Genomic DNA, 21,735 nt, shown 5'->3' with positions numbered 1-21,735 from the left:
AACACATTCAATTGTAACAGAGTTACAAGAAATACTACTCAATATGGCTGTTCACTACCTCAGAATCAAGAACAGGTCGGGCCACGCCCAGACCTTCCAGTGCCATGGTTACAATGGCAACAAGGACTTGACGATCGCTGCCAATAGCCAGTGAGTGCCTCCGAAACCAGCCCCTATTCATCCTCACCATAGATTTTACGCATCACTTCTTGTAGTGAGGGTTTACTGACCACTGCTGACTCTTCACCCACAGAGCCAACATCGAAGCCAAGGATGGCACCTCGGGCGCCATCATCGCCGTCCACGACGGCGTCATCGGCGAGCAGTGCGAGATCACCAAGGCCGGCTGGAACGGCAACGACACCATCGACATCAGCAACATCGTCGGCGCGGGCGGCAACATGACGTGCCAGCAGGTCGGCGACCCGCCCGGCAAGTTCAAGGGCCACGAGACCTTCATGCAGGCCTGCAACAAGGCCTGGCACGCCCTCTCCCAGCAGAAGCGCGACCAGCTCAAGGGCCACGTCACCCTCGACGGCAAGGGCAACGTCAAGCGCATCGGCGCGCCCAAGGAGTTCCAGCCCCTCGAGCAGTTCGTTCGCACTTTCGCCAATGGGCGCACTTACATCGGCGTCGGCTCTTGGTAAGTTGTCATCTCTCCCTTTTATGAATATCCAGTCACGGATTAAGCGCCCACGCCATTGAAATTGTATCACTGAACATTGCTTTACTCAGGGCCGGTGGCAAGGGTAACCCCGAAGACGACAAGCAGAGCAGCGCCGGCAAGGGAAGCAAGGACATCCTGATTGTCTGCAGCGTAAGTCCTCGCATTTCAACTCACTTTTCCCCCTTTTCCTTTCGCTGTGGTGGCTAAACCCCATCCCAGGACAACAACGCCGCCCCCGACCCAAGCAAGCCCTTCACCGGCCAAACCCTCCAAGCCCAAGGCTTCGCCGCCGCCAGCGTCGGCGAGGAGGACAACAACGATAACGCCCAGGCCCCTCTTGTTCAATCCAGAGCCGTAGAAGACCCCAAGGAAGAAGCCGAAGCCGCTCCCGCCAACGGCGCCGAGGAAGAGCAAACCTTCAGCGCCGCCGCCGCCGCCGCCGCCCTCGGCCCCGCCATCCAGCTCACCAACAAGTCCGCCAAGAAGCACCGCTACTACTTCTACAACAACTACTGGAACGGCAACGGCGAAGCCGGCGCCAACTTCGACCACCCCCTGAAAGACGTCGAGGTGGCGCCCAACGCCACCGTCTTCGTGCCCCTCAAGCCCGAATTCAAGGGCCGCGTCCAGCGCGGGAACGAGATCCCCGCCACCTGGGGCGAGTTCCAGGTCAAGGCCGCCAACGACGGGAAAGCGCACGGCGACATCAGCCTGCAGCAGGGGTGCGACGGCGCCGCCACCGTGGCCTCGACCGACGGCACCAACGTCTCCAACGGCTTCACGCAGGACATCGTCAAAGGCGCCCCCGCCGCCGCGCTCGACAAGAAGCCCAAGAGCGGCGAGAAGGTCCTCGCCAGCACCGAGAGCAACTGGATCCACCCGGGCGGCAACCAGGCCGCCGTCGACTACGAGTACAAGGTCCTCGGCCACGGCAAGGCCTACATCAAGGGCGGCTCCGGCGTGCCCGACGTCGCCAGCAAGAACAACTGCCTGCACTTCACCTTCTACGTCGTCAACTAGGCTGAGTTGATTGACATCACTTGCAACCGTGGTTACCAGCGGGTTGATTGATAGAGTAGAGGTTGGCAGTTCGCACTCGAGAATGTCAAGAAGGTACATGCATATTGAGCATCCATAGAAGGTTTCATTTCATTCCTTAGTTTCATAGATATTTACATTTATTACTTTCCCGGGAATACACCAACTCGTCCCATCGTGATTCGCCGTCCTCTTGTTCGTTAACCCATGTTGCGATACAGATATCGCAGGACGATTAACGATGTATTTTTAGTGTTGGGTGAATGTAAGATTAACAACCGCACAAATCACACTAAATCGCACATTAAGTTCATACAGGCGATAATAACGACAAACAATGCTAACGGTGGCATCGACGTTGCTGGGACTCTGATATCTGTTTGCTCCTAGGCCTTGCTCAGCAAGAAGATCTCGCCCGAGGTATCACTCGTCATGTAGAGCCGCCCAGCCGCATCCCACACCAGACCGCAGGGCCGAGTGCAAGTCGTCGACGAGCACGCGGCCTCGCTCTCAGGGTACAAGACATCAGTATAGCCGCGTTTGGTAGAGCGGTCCGCGACGGGGCGGTACGAGCCGTCCTCCTGCGTCGTGAAGGGCACGACGACGAGCTTGTAGCCCTGGGGCGGGTCGCGGTTCCAGCTGCCGTGCAGCGCGACGTAGAGGTTCTCCGACTTGGCGTCGAACTTGCTGTCGAGCGGGGCCTGGTGGCTCTCAAAGGTCATGGCGGGCGGCTTGACCAACTGGGCGCAGTGGCTGTCGTCGAAGGTGCTGTTGGGCGCCTGGATGAGCTGGTCGCCGATCTGGAACGTCTTGTCCTTGATTTCGTCCGGCTCGCCCACGGTCCAGCAGGTCGGGTAGCCGTACCACTGCGTGTTGGGGATGGAGACGTCGCCGAGGTAGTTGAGCTTCTCGGCCGGGTTGTTCTGGTGGATGTCCGTGGAGGTGCCGTTGATGACGCGCTCCAGGTTGTCACCACTGTTCTCTACACCCCATAGTCTATGTCATAGATTAGTAAGATGTAATACATGGGTCATCTAACGACAGGCCGTAAGTACCTCTCATTCGCATCGAAGGCCAGGCCGACTTCATTGCGCAGACCGTGTCCAGCAGCCCAGCCGTCATCGGCGTAGATGTATCCACCTTCTGGGACGGTGCTGATGTCGAACACCTTGACAATGGCTCGGCCCACCGCAGGGTCTACAGACGCCATGTCGAAGTTGCCGTCCGATCCCACAGATACGACGAGCAAGTTCGGCTTACTGGGCGGGATGATCAGGGTCCTGGTGGTGTGGCCACTCGTCGACATGTTGGTTACGAGCGTGGTCTTGGTGTCCGCGTCGATCGCACCCGTGGCCGGGTCGTAGGCCCAGCGATAGACGTTGAAGGCGGTGCTCGCGTACAGCGTGAGGCTGTCGGGGCTGAAGTAGATGCCGTGGTTGAGCTGGTTGTCGTCCACGAGCGCCTTGCTGGCCGTGACGCAGCCGGTGGCGGCATCGATGGTGTGCTGGCTGAGGCCCTTGCCCTGCTCCGCGACGAGGAGGCGGCCCTCCTTGTCAATGGCCATGTGCCGCGGGGACTCCAGTCCGTCGGCGACTTTGACGGCGGACCAGCCCTCGGCGAGGTTGTAGTGGTACTTGGCCGCGGCCACGCCTGAGCAGACCGACTGGCCATGGGCTAAACACAGGTCTCAATGGTTAGAGGTGGCACGTTCCCACTGTGCAATTAATTGATGCCACTCACCCAAGCTGGCGAGGATGGTCGCGGAGACCGCGGTGAAGCTGAGTGTATGCATTGTCGTCGTGAACGGGCGAGATTCGTCGGAGCGCCAATGATCTTGAGCGTTTGTTGGAGAGAGGGACGATGAGGAAGACTCAGGTGGCTGTCACGCTTGCGATTGCGTGGAAGTGCCTACCTATATGTCTTTAATGAAATGAAATGGGTGTCTCAAGTTCCCCATCGTGCCTGCCGCATCTGATGACGCATGCCACATTCCATTCCAGGAAGGCAAGACCCGCATAGCGTGGCATCCGGCGCAGTCGCGAGGGCGCCTGCCGTCGATTCCTGGAAAATACTCGACCGTCTGATCCGGCCGTAGCGTGCTGTCCAGCCGCCCCTGGCCCCCCCATTGCCAATGCCATGGCACTGCTGATCCCAGCACCTAAAGGGAGTGAGAGGGGACGACGTCCGACCGATAAAAGTGCGGGGGTTAGAGGAGGAGTCGAGTGCAGACGACATCAGGGTGCCATTCCAAGTGCGATGGTTCCCTTTCTGCCTCGACGGCCCTGGATCCATTCCCGTCTCGGCGTCGGAGTCCGTCCGCATTCGAGGGTAGGCTCGGCTTGGCGTCCAAGGGGATCGGCACGCGGGCGTGGGTTGATTTGCTCGGATTTGGTAGGCCGTTATTGGTCCCAGGCTTGGCATATAGGTTCGTCACTCCACACCCCCGCGACCACCCATGGAGACCGTCCAAGACATATGTAGGCATTCAGCAACTGCCGCTGGTTTCCCTGATTTTCTCTAGCATGTGCAGGAAACCAAGACATCCTCTCGCCTGTGGCGCATACCTTGGATGCAAGAGATAAATGAACCGCCGTCCATGATTCGTGGGTGGATTTGGTCGATGCAGGTGTAGCCTACGCAACTCCGATGCAGTGGATCTCTCCGGCCGATAAAAAGCTGGCCTGTATAGGATGGTAGTAGTGTGCCGCGATGGGATCTGATCTTCATAGATTAGCACTCCATTCTCTATTAAGGGAGTGACTGCTTTGCCTTGGGTCGCATTGCAGACTGCTCCTTATCGCGCTGCAGATGGCATTGGGGTCGTGTGCATGGCCCTCCGAAGCGTCCTCATTTCGTAGCTGGGTAGCGTCTGTCGGCGGCCGGGCTCTTCACGAGCACGATGGTCCGAGGATCTCAGAGCTGATGTCGTCGCCATCTTCATCTTTCAAATTGATAAGTTCCCCCAATCTCTTCAATATTTCTGATCGGCGTTTTGGGCAGGTAGTGTCGTTTTCGCCAATGGATCAACTCACGTTGATTTGAGAAGTTGGGGTTGACACTCTGCCCAGGGGCTCCGGGCGGATACCGGGACCTAAATTTGGCGTAATGTCGTTAGCATGCAGATCGTGAAGAACGGACGGAACACCAAGGAGAGAAATAATGCAGGACGAAACGAGTCGCAAGATATAAAGCAAGAGAAGTACGTAGTCGCATCTCCCATACAATATCTAACTACAAAACATTTCAACAAACTCCATGCTCTTCTCGATTGACAGGGACCCCCTAATTTTCCAACACCGCAATGCAACCCACCCCTCAACAGTAAGCAAATGGTATCAAACACATGAAACCCCAACTGGCAATGAAGAAATCTCTCGCAAAACCCCCAGGATTTTCGTTCCTAACATTTTTGAAATTGGCGTGGAAGAAGACAAAGAACAAACATCGCGCCCGTCGGATCCGGTCGCTGCTCAATCATTCTTCCGCTCCCAGACGCACCACCAAATCCCCACATTGGCCGCCACCACCAGATCGAGCATCTTCAACCCATCCTCGCACACAATCAACTTGCCCATCTTGGCGCGCTTGCCGCGGTTGCCCCCGCCAGCTTTCTCCTTGCCGAGCGTCATGTCGTAGCCCCCCCGTTGCCTCGTACTCGTAGTCGTCGAGGTCGTCCTCCGTCTTGTTTGTCATCCCGTTGAGGATCCGGTCGCGCATCCGCTCTCGGCCCTCGTGCAGATGCTGGGTCTGCTGCTGCTGCTGCTCCGGCGACGGCGACTTGCTGCCGCTGAATAGCTCGGCCGACGGCAGGTTGAACCGGAGCTCCGAGATATCCTGGATGTTAGACCGCGCCACGCTGGACTTCCGGCTTCGGCCACCCGTCGGCGAGAGGGGGCCGTCGTCACCACCACCGCTGCCGTCCACCAGTGGATTGTAAGCACCGCCCGTACCCGGCAGAATATGGCGACATTGTAGGCTGCGCCCGCCGCTGGCGGTCCGGAATTCGCACCGTCCGTCCCACGGGCTCATGAACATGTAGCCCCGTGGTTTGAGCCCATGGCCCGGGAGCGTGATGACGGGCGCTTCGCCGCCGTCAAAATCGCCATTGAACGACCCCATGGATGCCGCGCTGGTGTCACGACTGTGGCCAAACATGGATGCTGCGCTCGTATCACGGCTGTGGCCGGGCTTCTTGTTTGGAGAAGTAGACAGTTCGTTGCCGTCCTTTCCGTCCTTTGACTCGAGGCGCCGAAACGCGTTGCGGATGTTGGACGTCCAGGAAGGGACATACATCATCTTCACCTGCCGTTCGAATCCGTTGTATGCTGCTTTGGAGGCGGCCGAGGGCTCCGCGCTGTGGTTGCTAGTGTGGTTGGTGTTGGCGCTGGGTACCGGTGCCAGTACCGATCGGCTGGATGCAGACATCGGTCGCATCACATCGAGGCTCCCTCGAAGAGCCTCGATATCAAAGCCCGCGAGCGACATGGGCATTCCGCGGAATTTGTTGTAGCCTGCTGTTTCGAGGTGTATGCTGATCGAGGGTGATGGCGTGTGTTTTTCCTCGACAAACATCTCCGGGTGCTCCAGCTGGAAAGAAGCTACTTGCCCAATGTTCCATTGCTGCCCGGTGCTTGGGTCGCGCCGGATGATCGTCAGCGAGAAAGGAGTGAAGGGCTTCCGCTTGCCAGGCGAGGGTGAGCGACTATTTGATGGGGGAGAGGGTGCTAAGCCGGCGAATGCGTCTGGATGATGCCCGGGATGGCCAGTGGCACTAGGTCTCGGTGGCAGATCTGGTCGCCAATCTTGATATTCGAGTGGTAGACTGTCGATCTCGTCCGGGCGGGGAGGTAGGGACATATGGGGTGGTGGCGGTGGTGGCTGATCGTCCCCGGTCTGTGGAACCTGAGGTTGTGGCATAACTGGTTGGTGTGGTGGTTGACTATCTCCGTTCTTAGGGACCTGGGATTGCTGTGACATAACCGGCTTCCGCTGGATAGATCCCGGCCGATGCCGTTGCAATGGTGCCTGTTGATCTCCTCCCGGTCCACCTGGCGTCAAACCGGACAAGGGCTCGTGAAAGTGGGGGTGCCGTTCGCCTCCTTGGATCCCATTTCCATTTGTGGTCGGACTCAAACCCGGGGTGATGGGCTCGGGCATCTCCCGAATCGGCGCGTCGGATAAGGCTTGAAGCTGAGGCGTGTCTTGCGCAGTTGTCCGCACTGGCTTCCGCGGAATCATGTTTGTGCTCGACAGACTGTCCATGCTTTTCCTCGCTTCCCCGCCAGTGGCAGCAGCCTCGGCGGCAGCGGCTGCAGCTAACTGCTCATCCTCTGGGGTGTTGTAATGAACATAGTACAAGGAGTTGGCTACATCCGTGACCGAGACATTTTTAAGCTGCGGCCTGGCTGTTGAGAGGATAATATCTGAATGGAAGTGTCAGTTTTGGGAATTCGCATGCAACTCATTTGGGCGGGCCATACCTCTGGTGCCGGGCACTCGTGAGATGTAGAGAGTAAGCGGTTCTTGCCTGGTCTCGTTGGGTTTCACTGGATACTGTGGCGGGTTGGCAGCGAGGGCGTTGAGAGCACTCAGGGAGCGAGCCTCAACATGATCAGCCGCCATGGCTTGTTTTGGTTGCAGTCAAATACCCGAAGAAAGTCAGTAGGCTGGGAGTGAGGGGAAAAACAGAAATGGTGTCGAGCAGGTTGAGCGAAGGAATAACAATGTTGGCTCTCTCTCTCGCTTCTTGAATGCGACACCAATATTTCAAAAGAAAGGAGAGAGACTACGCCACCATTCAGATACGTGGTTCAGTTGCGATGTGTGAGGCGACGTCGGGAGCTGGCAAAGCATAACATCGGGTTCCTTGCATTCGAATTGCTTGGCAAAAGCGGCCCTGCGTTTTGGTGGCGGGCGGCAACGGTAGGCCAACGAAATGCAGGCCTCCGCCCAGAGACGGAACGGAGGGGTTGTCAGGCGTTTAAAAATCCCCAAGAAGTAACTTTTTCTCCTCTTCTGCAGGGCAAGAAGAACCGTAAGAGAAAATGGAATGATGAAAGGCTTGTCCGTTAGTAATGACACGTCAAACTGCCGATCACCTATCCGTCTATCCGCCAATCTCTTGTCATGGACGGTTCTCGCGGTTGTTCCAGTGTGTCCCAATGTTCGCGATGTCCACGCGAGCAAGACACTGCGTCAGCGATGGGGCTGTGTTGGGTTTGTTTTCAAAAGACCAGGCCAGATCGTGAGCAGTACTGCTGCCCGCACAGGCCTTTTTTTGCTTCTCTAACCAGGTCTGAACTCGTTTCTTCAAAAAGAAGCAAGCTGGGTCCTGGTGCGCAGTCGGGCAGCTATGGACGAACCAGCAGTGAGGTCCGGACGTGAAACAGGAAAATAGCGATGTGACAGGTTTGTTTGGTTATCTCTAAGTAGGGGGCTGGACCTAAGCTAATGGATAACAGAGCCGAAGGACAACAGCCACAAAACGAGGCATCCAGCAAACATGGATGAATGTGTGTTCGGCTGTCCATAGCCGCGAAAATCAGTTGCCAAATTCAACATAGGGCTTTTTGGCTTTCGTATTAAACGCAGATGCAGATGCAGCCGTCGACATTACGATTGGGCGCATAAGGAGTCTGAAGCACACGAGTTTTTGGTCAGCAGCTCCATTCAATGCTGATGTTGAGGTTCATGCGCCCTACTAAGATGACGTAGTTCCGAGGGGTCTATCGCAAGTATTTATTGAAAAGAGAGCGAGGCTCAAGTTGTGTGCGTATACATAAGCCGCAGTGACGGTCACGAATACGGTTGCTTCTCATGTGTACTATTGCTTCTTCGCAACTTGATCGGACTTTTGAGGATAGGTCAAGTAGGATTTAGTGGATGGCGTGACATGATCGATACAGGGGCACCGAATCTCGAAGATGGCAAGATGGGCAGTTCAGAAGCCCCCCCCCCACAAAAAACACTGCACAGCTCTATGGTGCCGCTTAGGATTCGTATATCTTAGCCTACTATTAATTCTTTTTACTACGGCGTCAGAAAATTCAAGAAAAAATGTAGCTGTTTATTTCGACTTGAAATTTGATATTTATATTTTTCTCTTATTTTAGAATCTGTTTTTAAGGTTATTATAGTATGTAGAATAGTAAGTACAGAGGCTTGACGGTAAATATTTGCTGCTGGGCAGTTTGAAAATCCCCCCACCACTTTTTTGACGGTCCCTAGTTCCATCTGTCTTGGCCGGTGGGTAGCTAGAATTCCGAGCTCGGCACTGGATCGGAGCAACAAAACCAGCCTCGATGATACTTCACGCCGCCACCCTAACGACGCAGGTTTCGACATCGCAAGTCCAGTCTCGACTGCTTACGTAGTACCGATTGATCCCTTGTTGTCGCTTTTGTGATCTTGAACCGCCACGGCCTGGGACTTCAGCCTTGCTTCTCTGTTGCTGGGTTTGCGACACCAGTCCCCGAACGAACGACATCATGGCGACCGCTGCAGCGCAACCCGATATGGGCACCAAGCCCAAGAAGCCCAGTCCACAAAGGTCTATCCTTGCCGGAGCTCTTGCTGGAGCTGTAGAGATTTGTGAGTTCCCGATTCTCCCATAAGCTGCAAGCTGTAGAAGAAGCTGACAAGTCGCCTGTTTGAATAGCTATCACCTACCCAGCCGAGTGTAAGTCGAGTCGTCATTCCGCGAGACATACCGAGTCCCACCTTGATTAACAATACGAACACCGACAGTCGCCAAGACACGATCGCAGTTGAACCGCAAGCTCGCCGAGGGCAAGAAGCTGCCGTGGCCGCCGTTCGGCAAGCAATGGTACGCCGGCTGCACGACGCTCATCATCGGCAACTCCGCCAAGGCCGCCATCCGTAAGACCCTTTTCCCTTCCACGCAGCTATATACCGGCTGCTAATTCGACTGTATGCAGGCTTCGCATCCTTCGAGCACTACAAGCGCCTCCTCGCCGACGAGAACGGCAAGGTCTCGGGCCCGCGCAACGTCATCGCCGGCTTCGGCGCGGGCGTGACCGAGTCCCTCTTCGCCGTGACGCCGACCGAGTCCATCAAGACGACGCTGATCGACGACCGCAAGCGGGCGGTGCCGCGCATGCGAGGTTTTCTGGATGCCATCCCCATCATCTTCCGCGAGCGCGGGATCCGCGGTTTCTTCCAGGGCCTCGTCCCCACGGCGGCCCGGCAGAGCGCCAACTCGGCGGTGCGGTTCGGTAGTTATACGTCCTTGAAGCAGCTGGCCGAGTCCTACACGGCACCGGGGAGAAGCTGGGCACCCTGGCTACGTTCGGGATCGGTGGTATTGCGGGTGTGATTACGGTCTATGCTACGCAGCCCCTCGACACCATCAAGACGCGCATGCAGAGCATCGAGGCCAAGAAGGACTACGGCAACAGCTTCCGCTGCGCCAGCATGATCTTCAAGCAGGAGGGCATCTTTACCTTCTGGAGCGGAGCTGTGCCGCGTCTGGCCAGGCTGGTCATGAGCGGCGGCATTGTCTTCACCATGTACGAGAAGAGCATGGAGCTCATGGGCAAGCTGGACCCCGAGGAGAAATACTTGTAAAGGGTACTATCTCAACGTCACAAATAACGAGACAAGAGTGTATGTATGAGCCTTGGGGTGTTGTATAGATTCCTGAATACCCAGAGAGGAGCGGCATACGACGAGGCGTTATGGAGTCATATGTACAAGATCACAAAAGTTCCATGCTTTCAAATATAAGATTATACAGCCACAAAGGGCAATCTTCTATTTTCGTCCTCTATTCCTGTTCTATGTCGTGGCGTGTCGTCGTGTCGGGATATCATACAAATGTTGGTACATGGAATCGTATCGCATTTACTTGAGTCGCACCACTCCCTTGATCCGGAGGATGAACCGGTCTAACCACGACCTGTTTGGCGCTTCTTGCAGCTCCTTTACGAGATCGGTGAAGTAGGTCGGGTTGCTCTTCGGCTGCAGGAGTGTTCCGGTAATGGGGTACTAACAATGCCAATGTCAGCATTTCGTAATTGTTTCTTGCAGAGTGCGTGCGATACGCATGCGCTTGCGCAAGGGGAGGGGTGCGGCTCACCTTCTTCTTGTACCGGTTGTCCAGTAACGAGTACAGCGCATTCGCCTGCTTCAGCTCCTCCTGGTCCGACAATCCGCTCGTTGCTTTGCTCTCGAATCGTTTGCGCAGGACATCTTGGAACTGGACCTGGGGCCGGATGACGTCCTGTGGCCACTTGCCGAGGGCTCGGAGGATGTGGTTTCGCGCGCTCTGCAAAGATTGTGTAAGTCAAAGCCTAGGTGGACTGGCCAAGAGGAGATCAGGAGGAGCTCACCACTGCTGATTTGGCCATGATTGGAATTTGTTTTTGTCAATAATGGCAGTCGTCAATTGGTCACATGTCTTGAAGCAGGCAGAGGGTGGTCACGAGTGGGATTGTAGAGTCGCGCGCCCGATTCCACAATTGCAATATTCGTCGCTTACCTACAGCTCAGAGTTCTCTATTCCAAAAATTGATGATCCTGGCATTTGCATGCGTCACGGGGATCGGTGGAATGCGGGCTCCGAAACAAGGCTAAAAGTCCAGATGGGCCTGGACGAGCACCCTGAGGCGTCGGACTTATGCCAGTTGGGGTGGTTTTGGTGGTGGGACAATTGGGCTCTCAATTGTTTCCGGTGCAGGCACAGGCAGCAACAATCTGTTAGGGAGGTGGTTTTGGGGAAAGCGAAGAGGGGTCTGCCAAGACTCAGCTTGACACCCGGGAGTTTGCGCATTTCTAGGGGCTGAGGGGCCGCCCCCAAAACGACGTTAGCGCTAAGCAACAGTGCCGCGTATCCCGACCGACAGCCTGAGTTCCCTCACATCAGGACTGTCGCATGGGCATAACATGGAGCATGGGCAGAAACATGGGGGCTCCTGGGATGGCCAGATGAGAAGAATATGCCGTCGCACTCGCACTGCAGCACTATCCTTCCCTACACTCTACCTAAACTCGATGCACTCTCTTCCGCCATCCCATCCTTCTTCATCTATCTATTTCATATCTATCTTTCCATCAGCATCAATCCCTCCCCTGAACCATCCTTGCGTGATTGATTGATTGATTGGCGCCGACTCTCTTTTTTCCTCTTCGCCTTTTGTGACTATTGACTCTCCTATTTATTTTTTATTTGTTGATCGACCTTGATTGATTGTCCTCGACCACAGCCCGCCTCACTTAGTTACCTTCTCCCTCCGCGGCTTTCAGAAACCTAAAGGGTCCGTCTCCGCTGACCACACGACCTAACCCAAACGTCCATCGCATTCGGTCGACTTACTCGCCCTTTTCTATTGCCACTCCACGCTACCACCCACCGTACCACAGCAACCGCCAACGCCCGTTGTCCATTCCTCCCATTTCAAACCACCACATCCACCATCGCCAATACGAGACCACGGCTTGCTTTTTCTTGTTGTTAATATCATTCTCATTTCGCCCTCGGTTCCTTCAAGATGACCGGACGGTATGCACGGGTAAGTTTCCCCCCCTCGGCCGGTCTCCCTTGACTCCCCCACTGTGTCGCATCTGGATCTGTCACCACGACTCGCTCATTCATCTACTACCCATGCATGTCCATCCAAACTGACACCTTTATTCAATGACAGATAAACACCCAAGATCAGGATCATGACCAAGACGATCATGATGATCTCGAGACTCCCACCCAGCAAGCGTCGAACCCGTTAATACGGCAGTCGGAACGAACTCACTCCCCGCCGCCCTCATTCCACTCCAGAGCCTCGTCGCTGGAGAGGAGGCAGGGCGTCGATCCCACCTTGGCCGATGCCTTCGATGACGACGACAGTGACGATGATGAACCCGACGACAGGCAACGGCTGGTGCGCGGCAACTCTTTCCCCGTAGATGCCGGTAACTCGGCCCCTTCCTCTCAAACACGTGCCGCCGCACCTTCGCTGCCGCCCCGGCAGCCGACGCAGTGGCCCACGCCCGCTGCTGCCAGTAACGCGACACACGTACCGGGCATGACATATGGCGCCGGCATTCAATCGGATGGCGTCTTCTCCAACATGATGGCGAGGCCGGAGCGAGGCGAGAAGGTGGTAGAGGAGCAACCTCCGGTATGTTTATCCTCACTTCGGGTCCAAGGTATATCGCGATCGATAGACAAGGCTGACATTCAATACTAGACATACGAACAAGCGGCAGCTGATGCGGCTCCCCCGTACTGGGAAACGACGATTCTGGCACCCGGCCTTGGAGGGCCCGACGAAGTCTACATTGACGGAATGCCCGTCGGTTCCATATTCAGCTTCATTTGGAACGGCATGATCTCCATGTCCTTCCAGTTTGTCGGTTTCCTGCTCACGTATCTCCTGCATTCGACACACGCTGCCAAGAATGGATCCCGTGCGGGTCTCGGTATCATTCTGATTCAGTACGGTTTCTACATGAAGGGGGCCGCCCCAGGCGGCGATGGGATGAGCGGAGCGCCCCAGGATGGATATGCGCAACCCCCGGACCCAAACAGCCACGACTTCGACCCCAACGCTGTCAGCACGGGTGAGAATGGTTCAGGCAATAGCTTGAGCGACCTTGCGAGTTCCGAATGGATCGCGTACATCCTGATGATTGTCGGCTGGTTTATCCTGATCCGGGCGGTCAGCGACTACATCAGGGCGAGGCGGCACGAGCAGTTGGTCCTGCAAAGCCCGGACCGCGGCCTCCCTATCCCCATTATCGCGACGGGCGAGCCTTCCGAGAGAGTGGTGTAAAGCGACAATTATTTTAGGGCGGAGTTGGAATATTATGGCGTGAATTCAAGTACATTACAACACATGGCACAGGCGTTGGCTCAGTCCAGGGGGGGTTCTGTGGCAAGATTAGTATCCTATGGTGTTGGTAATGGAGCCAGTTATATAGAAGCTCTTGTCTCTACGGATATACGCTACACAATTTCACACAGCAACAAGGAAAATTCGCTTGGTATTCTTTCCGCATCCAAATACCCTTCTCTATCCTCTGTCTATCCTCGTCGTCCTCTTCTCGTTACTCCCGTTGCAAAGCCGATGTAGTGGCGGGCACTTACCCCACACCTTCTCTGCTAGTTTGAGTATTTCAGGAAAAGGCAAAAGGGTCCTTCAGTGGGCACCACAGTTATGCACCTATGGAGTAGTGACATTCACCTCCCGCATGCTCTCCCCACTATCCCGCTTGCATCTCCCTCACGTCACTCCACGCATGTCAAGACTGCGACTGCATCTGCCTGTCTGTCAACCCCGGATAGAAAGCATCGCCTGACTTGCTACCTGACCTGATTCATAGTTTCCCGCATCGTGATAGTTACACCTCAATTCTGTCAATCTCAAACCCTGCTCGTCAGTTACCTGTGAAGCTGAATCATTCGCCCTCCTTGTCTCATCCGCATCCGCCTCTGTTGACTTCGATACGCTAGTGTTGCCGCGAGGCACAGCACCATCCAACCGCCGGGTCTGCCACGTTTTTGGAGATTTGTTCATATCCGTCTCATTTCCTAGGACACCAAACCTGGCAGCTATTTACAGATTCCCGCGGTTGCTGGGGAACTTTGCCACCCGGTTGAGTAAAGAAAGAAATCATCAAGGCCAATAACAGTCAAAGTGCCACCACCAATCCCCCCGCCTCAGGGCATACCTGCGCAACAGCAACTACCGCCACAGTTGCTGTTACCACGCCTTATTCCTCATCCCTTTTTATCAAGCCTACCACCAACGCCGGATCGCCTCGGTCCTGCTTCCAACCCGGCAGCAGTTCCGCCACAAATCCATCTCCACAAACTCTACGACCACCCGACCCAGACCCAGAACCATGGCCTGGCGCAGCAGCGGCTCCTCCAACGAGGCCCTGGTCGAGAACCTCTGGAAGAACGGACTGCTGACCTCTCCGGTCGTAAAAGACGCCTTCCTGCGCGTGGACCGGGCGCACTACGCGCCCGCGTCCCCCTACGAGGACAGCCCCCAGCCCATCGGCCACAGCGCCACCATCTCGGCCCCGCACATGCACGCCAACGCCGTCGAGGCCCTGCTGGAGTACGTGGTTCCTTCGTCTACTACTGCTACTGCGACTGCTACTGCGACTGCTACTGCTGCCCAAGGAAGGCCTCGCCGCGTCTTGGATATCGGCTCGGGGAGCGGGTACTTGACCCACGTCCTGGCCGAGCTCGCGGGCGAGGATGGGGTCGTGGTGGGCGTGGAGCATATTGAGGCGCTCAAGGAGCTCGGGGAGCGCAATATGGCCAAGAGTCCGGAGGGGCGGGCGCTGCTCGAGAGCGGGCGGTGCCGGTTCCGCGTCGGGGATGGGCGGAAGGGGTGGGTGGAGCCCAGTCCGCGCGAGGGCCTGCCTCCTGTCGGCGGTCACGCGGGCGCCGTAGCGGCGCAGAGTGACACCAGTGCGCAGGACGGGAGCGAGCACGAGGCGGGCGGCTGGGACGCGATCCACGTGGGCGCGGCGGCGGAGGAGCTGCACGAGGAGCTGGTGCGGCAGCTGCGGTCGCCGGGGCGCATGTTCATTCCCGTCGGCGGCAGGGATGGGTGGGACCAGTATATCTGGACGGTCGATAAGGATGGCGAGGGGAACGTGACGAAGAAGAGGGGGTATGGGGTGCGGTATGTGCCGTTGACGGATGCGCCAGGGGCGGTCGCGAAGAGGGTGGGTGAGTTGTGATGATTGGTTGATGATGATATGGGAGACGAGTTGCAATAAGGGTGATATTGGTCTTAACACAAGTATAAGAAACGGTTATTCTGCCATAGTCAACATTCATGGGACTTCAACCACTGTCCTAATCACTGGAACAACACCTCAAGTTCCCTCTCATTTCAAAGCACTCTTTTTCCAAAGCGGTTAATCCGAACCAGAGAATTCCAATTAAAACGACGGGTTGTTTAGGAACAAATCCTAGCCATGAAACGCCATATGCCAAAGCAGCGACGACCGGGTAATGGTCAAGCAGGTAGCAATTAGTCGTCAGGAAAATACCAGACGTCCCCCAGCCTCTTATTGGGATAATTCATTCTCGTTAAAAACAGCACGGTTCATATCAATCAGCATACTGATCATGTCCTCGTTCAACTCGCTCTGGTTTCCGGGACACGGAAGGTGCATCGTCACGTCTTGAGGATCCCCCGCCCACAAAGGCTGGGAATGGCAACTCTTTCAAATCGGAGATGTTGGAGGTAACAAAGTTAACTTGGCACAAGTTCAACTGGAATTGGATACCGGGTCTGTATGTAAAAGATTCTATGTTTGGATAGGTTCAACATTAGCTGCTTGCTGCGCCATCATCAACCCAGGATCGTTGTTACTCTGCTTGTTCCTCGTCTTACGAGAAGTCCACCAGGTCCCATAGGTCGTCCCCATTTTGGACTGCCGCATCAGATTGGGTGCTAAAGCCCATCCATTCGTGGAATGACATCATAGCAGAGTTTCCATTGGCGAAGCTTTCATCTTCAAGAACCTCACCGATCACTTGCCCAGTAGCAGCTACCCTCTCAGCCCCAAATGCTGCATCGGGCAAAGACAGATAAGTCAAATCGGAGTCGGCATGGGCTTGCAAGGACTCAGTGCACACCCCGCCGAGATCCAGTGCCGTATTGCCACGCGCTTCTGGGTAGGCCGCCAGTGGCGAGGCGTCTTCTTCATCACATGACGAGATGGGAGAAATGCCGTCCTTGTTCCCATAACAGCATCCCGGCTCCTCCATCATTTCGTCGACGCTTTCGTCTTCCCCAACACAACCGGCGCCACAACAATAGTCCTTGGACCAGTCCCGCCTGCGTGAATCACCGATGTAATCGATCGAGTCGATCAAATCTTCTAGGGCTAGCGACTCTTCATCCTCCTTGGACCATCCGTTCTGGCGCTCCATATAGGAACCCAGGGCCTGGCGCTTGGATCTGCGCGCATATCCAACACCCCGGACGTACTGACGCCTCCGCTCGCCTTCACTGAAGTCGCCCTTCTCGAGCAAAAGTCCGACAACATCGAGCCTGCCAAATGCGGCAGCCCCCTCCAATGCGGTAATACCATCGAAATCTGCCCCAGGTGCAGTGACTTCGGCGCCATGCTTTTCGATGAGCCACTTCACGAGACCGACGTACCCCTTGATGGCGGCCAACTGCAGTGCAGTGGCACCACCGTGCCGCGCGGCTGGTGCGTTCACATCCGCCCCGGCCTCGACCAGAGGCTCGATACATTCCCAGTCGCCCCTTTCCACCGCGAGCTGGAGCGCAGTTCGGCTGGCGTCCTGCCAGCGCGGTTGGCCGTTGACATTGACCTTGCCATTCAGCAGAACTCGTACTAGATCGCAATTGCCGCCGATGACCGCATACTGAAGCGCGGTATGCGACCACCGGTATCGTCGTCGCGGATCAAATCCATTGTTGGCCATGAGTAATTCTAGTTCATTGCTTGAGCAGCCGTCCTGGATAGCAGACAAGCCAGTGGCGGTGTTTGCTTTGATCCCATAACCTAGCAGTTCGTGAAGAAGGCGCCCTCGGTTTGTCTCTTCGGGCTTCAGGTTCTTCATATCTGGATGGAATCTCCCTTCAAAGACCCTGATTAGTGGATTGTGGTAGGGAAAGGAGCCCGCTTCTTCCACCAGCAATGGCGGTCGTGTTAGCAGCAGCTTGAGTACGCCGAACAGATCGACGTACCTTGGGTGCAATGCTAGGAACACGATATCTGATACAACCACCATTTCCAGAAACGCATCGATGTATTCGAGTTTTCTCCGTCTCAGTAAATCGTAGGTAACAGGCAAAAACAGCGAAACTGTGCCACCTAATGTCGGTTCACTTTGATACATCCATGCGTCCGAAAGCATCCTCAGAACTTCGGAGCTGTAGGCTTGGGTATAGTGCTTGACAACATAGCCCAATGGTATGATGTACGACTCAAAGTCCCAGTTAACGACCGAAGCTTCAAGCCTCGCGTTTTGTTGCTGGGTGGACTCATTCGGATGCTGCCCATCCCAATCTTCCATGAACATGTCGTACTTTTCTCCCTGGCATCCAACGTCGGAATCGTTGACTCTTTGGAGTTGATACAGCCAGTCACTGATGTTCAGGGCGTCAAAGGTTTCCGCCGTTGTCATAGTTGAGCCCATCTTTGCAGCCCCTGCATTTCTCAAAACGCTCGCAGCCCCAACTTGCCCTTTGGAAATGGCAATTTCCAGTGCCGTCATTTTTGAACTGTTCTGTAGGTCCAGTTCTGCGCCTTCCGCGATCAGCCGTGCTGCTAGCTTGGCTACATCAATGTCTTCGATGTACTCCATGCATCCGCGCGGGGGCAGGCTTTCGGAAAGGAGTAAGAGCTCGTGTCCTTCTATGGGAGCTCCCAATTCGAGGAGAAGGCAGGCGCAGTCAAGCGACAAACCCCTTATAGCCCAGCTCAGTGGGGATCTGGCAGCTTCAGTATCTCCTCCGACAAAAGAACGGTTCGAGTTGACCAGCCAGGTTCCGTCGAAGCAGAGGCGTCTAGGTGTATGCAGGTCAGCACCGTTATCTAGTAGGACTCTCACCATCCCGTAGTGGCCTCGTAACAATGCAATGTGCAAAGCCGACGGTCGGGGGTCCTGGCCAACCTCTTTTGTTGGCTCATAGTTAACTGCCGCACCGAGTGCCACGAGTGCTTTGCATCGTCGAATGCTTTCCTCTTCAAAAGGCTGGAGTCTGTCATGATACCCGTGGGAAATCACGGCACCCACGGGAAACTCCCCATTTGGGGTACAACAGTTGAAGTCGGCTCCCTTGGCTCGAAGTCTCCTAAGCAATGCCGGGCCTCCGTACAATGCTGCTCTAATCAAGCCCTCGGTAGATAAAAGAGCGTCGAACGGATCCCCCAGAGACCGAAACGTTCTCGCAGAGAGGCTCTGTAGGTAGTCCAGCATGTCATGCTGACTTGCGAGGGGAGTTTCCCAAGAAGGAAGGCAGAATAGCCTATCGAATTCCATGTGACGAATATAATCCTGACCGTGGATGTGAAGTTCGTGTTCCACGAAAAGTCTCACAATGTCCAACGAGCTACCTCGGATCGCCGCCTCCAGAGGCGTACCATGCGGGTGGCAGCAGAAACCATCTGGAGACGCTCCATGGGCTAGCAGTATTCGTGCAGTCTCTTCAACATCATGGCTGGATACCGGTGCAGGGTGATCTGGCTCTTTATCACCACGGCAGCAACGCCGGTTCTGCCACATGTTTAAAGTGGCAGTACTCAAAGGCTTATGGTAGGAAACGGTCTCACAAGGGGAGTTGTGATAAGCGCGAAGATCCAGGATCCAGGAGACAACTCTGCTTCGGCAGCGGCGCAAACGCCGCACGCCAAACCTTTTCCAGAATAGATGCGACAGTCGTTTCTGACACAACCGAATCCATTGACCCAACAAGGCCTGATTGAGAAATCAGATCCAGAAGGAACTCATCTCTGCGTATTGTGCATTTAAGACCGTGGATAAAATTGTTGGAAATTTGATAAAGACCCCAAATGAGGAACTCGCGTGCAGCGCTGTCGAAGTCTCGGGTGAAGGTTTGGCTTCGCAGGAGATGCTCGCCTGCGACCGCCTCTGGCATGACGGACCGGAGATGTGTCGATATCTTGATAGGATTAGAACTATCTCCCGGTAGCGATAGACCCAGTTGGCGAGCTACTCGTAGCAAGGTGGTGTGGCTCCCTAAGCTGGCCACATCCTGCAGACCAGGCTCCGACTTCACCCTGTGAAGGCGTTGAACCATCATACCCAGAATATCGACAGATGATTCGGCGATCATGCTGGTAAAACGTAGCCATGGTAAGTTGGGAGGTCATTCAGATGCCACACAAGGCATGGGACCAGCAGAAGCAGGTGAGCAAACTGACACCATTGGGCCAGGGGGTGTGCGGGGGCTTGCTGCGTTCGGAAGATTCGGTGAGCAAAGATCGTTCTTCTTTCCCTCTAAAGGCGACTTACGATCTCGCAATCTCTCCAATGTTCTCTGGGAGTCTCGACAAATTCCTTTTGAGGTCTTCTCAGTAGACCATGGAACACCTGACACAATGACTGCACTCGCTTTGCCTTGACGTTTGCGCTTCTGACTCGATTCGTGATGTATTTTCTGGTTGCTTCCGGATTGTTTCGACTAAAACCCCAAATCTTCAAGCGGTACTTGTACTCGTTCACTCTAAAGTGATTACAATATATCAGCATTTATATCACAGCCGTGCGGCAGGCTCGTGGGGGATCAACCTACGTGGCGTTGAGACCCAGGGACTTCATTCGATCGCGTAACTCTTTTGGGTTTAGCTCCTCGAGAACCACGAGGCGCCATATTCTCATCTTGTGCTTCTCCCATTTCCATTCCGGAAGCAAGGACGGGGGGTAGGAGGGCATGACTGTGGCTGATGCGGAGGACGTGGTCTCGTAAATACAAGCAAGATGGTTTGTAGTTCAAGGGAATTGTTGAAGAAGATCAAGTCCTCGGCTGGGTTGAACGGGCGTCAATTATTACTGAACGTAGACTCGAACTACTTGATATATCCTGTTCGATTCAGCCTGACTGCGCATGGCCACTGTCGCCCGTGTCTTGGCAACACGACACCGGCATTGTCGTAGCCCGTTCGGATTGGTTGATTCCAAGACTTGCATTAGCTGAGACTAGGGATTGGTTCGGTGTGCCTAATCGGCGCGGTCAACCCTGGAATACATCAATCAGAACCTCTGAATTTATCGGGCGCCATCAACTTGGGCATGCATGACCCCTCATGCTCTCGACCCCGAGACGCAACATAGCCCGGTGGCGCATGGGTCAAAAGCGATAACAACCTTGATGCTCACCCTACAGTACAGTCCCAAGTACCCTACAAGCAAACACCGTTGGCCCAATTTCAAGCATGTGGACTTCAGTCGCACTGTAGGCATAATGAGCTGGGTACGTACTTGCATATACTGGGATCCAGTGAGCTCGAATTAATCAACTCCTATTGGGCCATTCCAAAATGTTTAAATGCTTCTCATAGGTCCATTCCAACACATCTTTGTGTACATCACTCACCGTTCCGAAAAGTCAGGGGCGGGCCTCATTGGTCAATTCCAAAGATGAGCGACGGGGCTCAATGGCGTTTCGCAGCCTCATCCACGTTGCGAAGGGGATGTGGACTAGATATATAATATCATGCATCCATTCCCAGATGTTGCGCGAATTGCCCATTCGCAAGCATCAGTCATCTTCCATCGATACAAGCCAACCTCCAACTACGACATATGGTCATGTCACTGAACCCCCAAGTCATCATCGCCCTCGTGGGCCTCTTTCTCGCATTACCCCCTGCTATCGCCATCCTGTGGAAGCTGTCGTCCTGTACACTGCTCAGGGCCACAGAGCAGCACTCGCAACCCCCATCTTCAGCATCTACCATGCCGCCAGAACCTACGCCAGTCCATTGCCCAACTACTCAAGATAGAAGAGCGTTCCAAGATACTGTGCTGGCCATGGAGGAAGGTCGTTTGGGCACGTAATGCTGGCGGGTCGCCCCGACGTGATGTATGTATGCCCTGTCTAGGAGGACTAGGACATGGGAATCATTACTGACCATGATAGCCAGAGGCAGACTCTACTACATTATCGAATCACACGTGTAAGTCGGAGCTTTTCCTGATTCCGTAACTGGAAGTCTCTACAGGAGAATCAGACGACCGGTGGAATAAGCATGCATGCTAAACAATGTATAGAGAAAGCACATCAATGTGAAACATCATCACGAGGCGTGGGTTTGCAAGCGACGACAAAGAGTAGTCCTCTTTGTTCCAGGTCAATGAACGTTGTAGTTCAGTCTCATTCAGCTTTGAACAATGTCTTTGTTGCTAGTTTAGGAACGTTGTACAAGTGTTTACATATAATTGTTGCACTGGTCGTTTTACGCATGTTTAGTCTCCTTTAGAATGGGAACCGACTGTGTCCACACGTTTTCGTATATCATAGCAGATATCGGCTCACGCGGTCACC

General features: G+C 54.9%; 8 protein-coding genes across 8 annotated transcripts; 4 read left to right on the top strand and 4 right to left on the bottom strand.

Annotated features, from left to right (window-relative positions):
- Positions 1–43: 43 nt before the first annotated feature.
- Positions 44–1,687, top strand: PG986_012989 (uncharacterized protein; the record flags this gene model as incomplete). Its single annotated transcript, XM_066849211.1, has 4 exons — positions 44–150; positions 254–643; positions 736–817; positions 887–1,687. 4 exons carry the CDS (start codon positions 44–46, stop codon positions 1,685–1,687), a joined length of 1,380 nt encoding a protein of 459 aa, XP_066695907.1.
- A 404-nt stretch (positions 1,688–2,091) lies between these two features.
- On the bottom strand, positions 2,092–3,497 carry PG986_012988 (Cellobiose dehydrogenase; the record flags this gene model as incomplete). Its single annotated transcript, XM_066849210.1, has 3 exons — positions 2,092–2,701; positions 2,761–3,355; positions 3,446–3,497. 3 exons carry the CDS (start codon positions 3,495–3,497, stop codon positions 2,092–2,094), a joined length of 1,257 nt encoding a protein of 418 aa, XP_066695906.1.
- A 1,682-nt stretch (positions 3,498–5,179) lies between these two features.
- PG986_012987 (uncharacterized protein) lies at positions 5,180–7,327 on the bottom strand (the record flags this gene model as incomplete). Its single annotated transcript, XM_066849209.1, has 2 exons — positions 5,180–7,128; positions 7,186–7,327. 2 exons carry the CDS (start codon positions 7,325–7,327, stop codon positions 5,180–5,182), a joined length of 2,091 nt encoding a protein of 696 aa, XP_066695905.1.
- Positions 7,328–9,192: 1,865 nt separating this feature from the next.
- On the top strand, positions 9,193–10,291 carry PG986_012986 (tricarboxylate transporter mitochondrial carrier protein; the record flags this gene model as incomplete). The annotated part of the gene is made up of 4 exons (XM_066849208.1): positions 9,193–9,295; positions 9,452–9,583; positions 9,643–9,939; positions 9,963–10,291. The coding sequence occupies 4 exons, from the start codon at positions 9,193–9,195 to the stop codon at positions 10,289–10,291; spliced, it is 861 nt and encodes a 286-aa protein (XP_066695904.1).
- Positions 10,292–10,567: 276 nt separating this feature from the next.
- PG986_012985 (uncharacterized protein) lies at positions 10,568–11,073 on the bottom strand (the record flags this gene model as incomplete). The annotated part of the gene is made up of 3 exons (XM_066849207.1): positions 10,568–10,711; positions 10,803–10,991; positions 11,056–11,073. The coding sequence occupies 3 exons, from the start codon at positions 11,071–11,073 to the stop codon at positions 10,568–10,570; spliced, it is 351 nt and encodes a 116-aa protein (XP_066695903.1).
- A 1,140-nt stretch (positions 11,074–12,213) lies between these two features.
- On the top strand, positions 12,214–13,494 carry PG986_012984 (metal homeostatis protein bsd2 protein; the record flags this gene model as incomplete). Its single annotated transcript, XM_066849206.1, has 3 exons — positions 12,214–12,234; positions 12,367–12,840; positions 12,910–13,494. 3 exons carry the CDS (start codon positions 12,214–12,216, stop codon positions 13,492–13,494), a joined length of 1,080 nt encoding a protein of 359 aa, XP_066695902.1.
- Positions 13,495–14,566: 1,072 nt separating this feature from the next.
- PG986_012983 (uncharacterized protein) lies at positions 14,567–15,421 on the top strand (the record flags this gene model as incomplete). The annotated part of the gene is made up of 1 exon (XM_066849205.1): positions 14,567–15,421. The coding sequence occupies one exon, from the start codon at positions 14,567–14,569 to the stop codon at positions 15,419–15,421; it is 855 nt and encodes a 284-aa protein (XP_066695901.1).
- Positions 15,422–15,797: 376 nt separating this feature from the next.
- Positions 15,798–19,524, bottom strand: PG986_012982 (uncharacterized protein; the record flags this gene model as incomplete). Its single annotated transcript, XM_066849204.1, has 3 exons — positions 15,798–15,981; positions 16,084–18,888; positions 19,001–19,524. 3 exons carry the CDS (start codon positions 19,522–19,524, stop codon positions 15,798–15,800), a joined length of 3,513 nt encoding a protein of 1,170 aa, XP_066695900.1.
- Positions 19,525–21,735: the final 2,211 nt, after the last annotated feature.

The sequence above is a fragment of the Apiospora aurea genome (assembly GCF_038362705.1).
Source record: "Apiospora aurea strain CBS 24483 chromosome Unknown utg000008l_segment0_segment0, whole genome shotgun sequence".
Classification (NCBI taxonomy): Eukaryota; Fungi; Ascomycota; class Sordariomycetes; order Amphisphaeriales; family Apiosporaceae; genus Apiospora; species Apiospora aurea.
This window is presented reverse-complemented; position numbering and strand designations above follow the sequence as displayed.